This window comes from Pyxicephalus adspersus, chromosome 8 (assembly GCF_032062135.1).
Source record: "Pyxicephalus adspersus chromosome 8, UCB_Pads_2.0, whole genome shotgun sequence".
In the NCBI taxonomy this organism is placed as follows: domain Eukaryota; kingdom Metazoa; phylum Chordata; class Amphibia; order Anura; family Pyxicephalidae; genus Pyxicephalus; species Pyxicephalus adspersus.
The window spans coordinates 47,647,507-47,648,386 of NC_092865.1; the positions used below are offsets into that span (position 1 = coordinate 47,647,507).

Genomic DNA, 880 nt, shown 5'->3' on the forward strand with positions numbered 1-880 from the left:
CTCTGAATTTGCCAATGTGTTTGCATCATCGGGTTACATTTGTGCTACACATTCAAGTGTCTGAATATATGCATTGTGATTTTTGCAATCTGCATAGAATCATATAAATTTAAATTAACTGAATTATTATTATTTTTATTTTTTTTTGTTGGGTTGACCAAGCAGATGCCAACTGCTAGGAGCCTCCCATGAATACCTGTTTCCCCCAGATGTCTGAAGCTAAAGGTGATCAAGAAGCAGAAAAGCAGAATATTTTGTTTTGTTTTTTTCTTGTTTGGACCATAACAAAGTAAACACATTTATACATGTATACACATTTAAGTGTGTCTGTTGTACCTGCATCAGGAGGTGATTGGAAGGACCACATATTGCTCCATGTTCCTTGATCAAGCTCTGGGATGCTTTTAGAATCTCGGATGAATCTGCAAAGCCAAGTAATGGGCTGAGCTGAAACAAAACATCCCATGATTATAGCCATGTAAGAGCTCAGTTAATACAAAATCCGGGTGTTTCTCATATCTGCACTTTATCATAACCTGTGCTGGAAAATGTCAGCTGGAATATGGTTGCTTGGGGTAGAGGTGTAGTTATTAGGGCCAGCTGCAAAGGAAATATAGATAGGTGAATGTGATGTACAGTATCTTATGATATTACATTGATGTTTGCAGGCACATGGTTAGCACAGGAGGTACAACCATGGCACATGGTTAGCACAGGAGGTACAACCACAACAGTTAGTTAGCACAGGAGATATAATCATGGCACCTGGTTAGCACAGGAGGTACAACCATGGCAGGTAGTCAGCACAGGAGATATTATCATGGCACATGGTTAGCACAGGAGGTACAATCATGGCACCTGGTTAGCACAGGAGGTACAA

At 40.0% G+C, this 880-nt stretch overlaps 1 protein-coding gene across 3 annotated transcripts in view; it reads right to left on the bottom strand.

The window, feature by feature from the left end:
- Window positions 1–6: 6 nt before the first annotated feature.
- LOC140336238 (protein SSUH2 homolog) overlaps window positions 7–880 on the bottom strand; it is a 12,199-nt gene continuing 11,325 nt past the window's right edge. The window contains exon 10 of one of the 3 annotated variants that reach the window (XM_072419233.1): window positions 7–447. In XM_072419233.1, the coding sequence (XP_072275334.1) occupies window positions 220–447 (228 nt within the window). In that variant the 3' untranslated portion in view covers window positions 7–219. Of the gene's footprint in view, window positions 601–880 lie in introns of all 3 variants that reach the window. The other 2 variants (XM_072419235.1, XM_072419234.1) reach the window with 2 other exon arrangements.